This window comes from Eurypyga helias, unplaced genomic scaffold (genome assembly GCF_000690775.1).
Source record: "Eurypyga helias isolate BGI_N326 unplaced genomic scaffold, ASM69077v1 scaffold3947, whole genome shotgun sequence".
In the NCBI taxonomy this organism is placed as follows: domain Eukaryota; kingdom Metazoa; phylum Chordata; class Aves; order Eurypygiformes; family Eurypygidae; genus Eurypyga; species Eurypyga helias.
In genome coordinates, this window is record NW_010259645.1 from 4,636 (window position 1) to 8,218 (window position 3,583).

A 3,583-nucleotide genomic window follows, 5' to 3' on the forward strand; every position below is an offset into this window, starting at 1 on the left:
GATTCTTTGGTTGTGTGCAAGTAGATATATTTGTAGGTTTTCAACCAAGTTATTTCCTGGAATTTTCATGTATCAAGAAAAAAAGAAAATGTTCATTAATTCTGCTCCTCTTCCCCCTTCTCCCCCAGTCTGCATAAAGAAGTCTGTGCTTTGTTATCGAAAAGCAGAGGGAATGTGTAATTGATGCTGCATGTCGTTAGCTGAAATACTAGTAAAAAGAAGTAATATATAGAAAACAAATATGGGAGGGGAATTTTTTCTTAGAGGGCTGAACTTTTTGGCTTCAAATGCATTTTGGTACATGTTCATGGTTGTGTGGTTGGTTTTTTTTTTCGTTGTCCTCTGTACTTCACAAATCCGTAAGTTATGGACTAAATCATGGCTTTTCCTCATACATCCTAGCAACTGACGTTACTTAACTGTAACATTTTTCTTGCTCTCGCACACCGATGTGACTTACTTTGCAGTGTTGGCCTTGAAGCTGCAGTTAGCTTCCAGTCTCTACTTGCACTTCACCTAGTTACTCCCACAACATGGCCCATCTCATGTACGTTAAATAACGTAAAATGGTAGTAAGTCTTTGAAAGAAAGATAAGTTGTCAAAATGACATTTTGACGAGCAGCATTAAAACCCATGGTATCACTCATACCTAAAGCAAATCTAAATTTAATTGGGCTGTAAAGTCTGTCTTGTGTTGCTTCAGCTTGTTGTTTACTTCTTAGTATTTCCTCAGACTTTTATTGGTGGGTAAATGCTAATGTTAAAGACAACAAGTAGCCTTGGTTGTGGTTTTCTTTTTTTGCTAATTTAAAAAAAAAAAAAAATTGGTTTTTGCCCTGATCTAGCTCATTAATTTGCACAAGACGTGTACAGCAACAAAAGGTGCCTTGGATTATTCCTTGGAAAGTGCATTGCGAGAGCTGTGTGAGTTTCCCCTTATTCAAATATAACACAATGAATGCAGTTGTTTCATTATCTGAGTGGAAGGTAATGAATGGTAGGTGCCTGGCGCATTAATTCTGGTCATCTTGGTTGTGCTTTTCTTGTAGATTACCAGACTTGCACAGTAATTAATTCACAAGAAGTATTCTCACTCTAACTTTGCTAGTTACCCACCAGTCATCTTGCTTACAGAGCTGAAATGATAAAAGTGAATGATGCTGCTGCTGCTGCTTTAGAAACTTATTTTTGGATGTGAAACAAGTTTGCAGAAAAAGTACTGGAATCTGTTTTGCTTCTTTGTCTTTCTTTAAGCCTGTTAGCAGCCCAGACCCAACGTCCTGCCTTGAATTCTGTTATAATAAATGTGTATGTTTAATAGCACAGTTTGTTTGAAAGATGCATCAGTTATTTGGCATGAAAGGAATGTATGTCCTTTACAGGCAAGAGGGAGTTGAAGGTGGCATCTATGTCCCAATAGAAGTTAATGTCCACACTCAAACAGGACAGGTATTGACCTGTCGAAGCTACCAGATGAAGGACTATGTGTGTGGCCCCCCTTCTCCTCAGTATAAAAAGGTAGGTGTTGCACCACTGTAATTTTTGAGAGAATGAACAGAAATATATAATGCAGTATTTCTGTCCTGTTAAATAAGTACTTTATTTACAGTGCATGGAATGCATGAGTAACTCTAATGTAAAGGTATAACTTAATCCTTGTGCAATGTAATAGCGTAATGATGCTCACAGAAGATTGCTAGGTCTTAAAGGCCTACTAAATCAGTTTTAGTTTTTGGCTTAGTTACGCCTCACATGAAGCCTCTGTTTAACTCATGAATTAGTTATGACTGACACAAGGATTTCTGAAGGATGTTGTTTACATATATGCAGCAATTCTCTGTTTGAAAAATTAATGTACTCCACTAAAAGGACAGAGAGAAGCTGCTGTGAGGAGAATACAGCACCTGGCTTGCAGTCTCAAGGACATACAACATCCCAACAAAGAGGAAGTTAGGCAAAAATGCCAAGAAGCCTGTGTGGATGAATAAGGAGCTCCTAGACAAACTCAAACACAAAAAGGAAACAGACAGGGGGTGGAAGCAGGGACAGGCAGCCTGTCAGGATTATGGAGAAATTGTTTGAGCAGCCAGGGATCAGGTTAGGAAAGCAAAAGCCCTGATTGAATTAAATCTGGCCAGGGACATCAAGGGCAATGAGAAAAGGAACATCAGCGACAAAAGGTAGACTAGGCAAAACGTGGGCCCTCTCCAGAAGGAGACTTGGTCACCTGGTATATGAAGAAGGCTGAGGTGCCCAACGACCTTTTTGCCTCAGTCTTCACCGACAAGTGCTCAAGCCACACTGCCCAAGTTGCAGAAGGCAGGGCAGGGACTGGGAGAATGAAGAACCGCCCACTGTAGGAGAAGATCAGGTTTGAGACCATCACCGGTACCTGAAGCTGCACAAGTCCACGGGACCTGATGAGATGCATCCATGGGGCCGGGAGCTGGCAGAGGAAGTTGCTAAACTTCTGTCCATCATATTTGAGAAGTCATGGCAGTCTGGTGAAGTGCCACTGACTGGGAAAGGGGAAAGATAACCCCCATTTTTAAAAGGAAAATAAAGAAGACCTGGGGAACTACAGGCCAATCTCACCTCTATGCCTGTCAGGATAATGAAACAGATCCTCCTGGAAACTATGCTAAGGCACATGGAAAATAAGGAGGTGACTGGTGACAGCCAAAATGGCTTCACTAAGGGCAAATGATGCCTGAAAACTTTGGTGGCTTTGTGTGACAGGGTTACAGCTTTGGTGGATACAGGAAGAGCAACCGATGTCATCTACCTGGACTTGTGCAAAGTGTTTGACATTGTCCTGCATGATGTTTCTGTCTCTAAATTGGAGAGGTATAGATTTGATGGATGTACCACTTGGGGATAAGGAATTGGCTGGATGCTCGCACTCAGTTCTGGTGGTTGGCTCCATGTCCAGGTGGAGACCAGTGACGAGTGGCGTTCCTCAGGGGTCGGTGTTGGGACTGTTCAACATCTTTGTTGGCAACATGGATGACGGCATTGAGTGCACCCTCAGCAAGTTTGCTGATGACACCAAGCTGTGTGGTGCAGTGACACGCTGGAGGGAAGGGATGCCATCCAGAGGGACCTGGACAGGCTGGAGAGATGGGCCACTGCCAACCTCGTGGAGTTCAGCAAGGCCAAGTGCAAGGTCCTGCACATGGGTCTTCCAGCCCAGAAAGCCAACTGTATCCTGGGCCACATCAAACGAAGTGTGACTAGCCCATCTGGTGAGTTGATTCTTCCCCTCTATTCTGGTGAAACCCCACCTGGACTGCTGTGTCCAGCTTGGAGCCCCCAACATAAGAAGGACATGGACCTGTGGAATGAGTCTAGAGAAGGGTCATGAAGATGATCAGAGGGCTGGAGCAACTCTTCTATGGGGACAGACTGAGAGAGCTGGGGTCTTTCAGCCTGGAGAAGGCTCTGGGGAGACCTTATAGCAGCCTTGGCAGTACCTGAAGGGACCTAGAAGAAAGCTGGAGGGGAACTTTTTATAAGGGCAGGTAGTGATAGGGCAAGGTGTAATGGCTTTAAACTGAAAGAGGGGAGATTAAGATTAAAAAT

The 3,583-nt window shown here is 43.4% G+C and overlaps 1 protein-coding gene across 1 annotated transcript in view; it reads left to right on the forward strand.

The window, feature by feature from the left end:
* LOC104511912 (gamma-glutamylcyclotransferase-like) overlaps positions 1-1,519 on the forward strand; it is a gene marked incomplete at both ends in the record, with an annotated part of 3,459 nt that extends 1,940 nt beyond the window's left edge. Inside the window, one exon of the mRNA XM_010154706.1 lies at positions 1,384-1,519. Within this exon, the coding sequence (XP_010153008.1) occupies positions 1,384-1,519 (136 nt within the window). The remainder of the gene's footprint in view (positions 1-1,383) is intronic.
* Between the last annotated feature and the right edge of the window lie 2,064 nt (positions 1,520-3,583).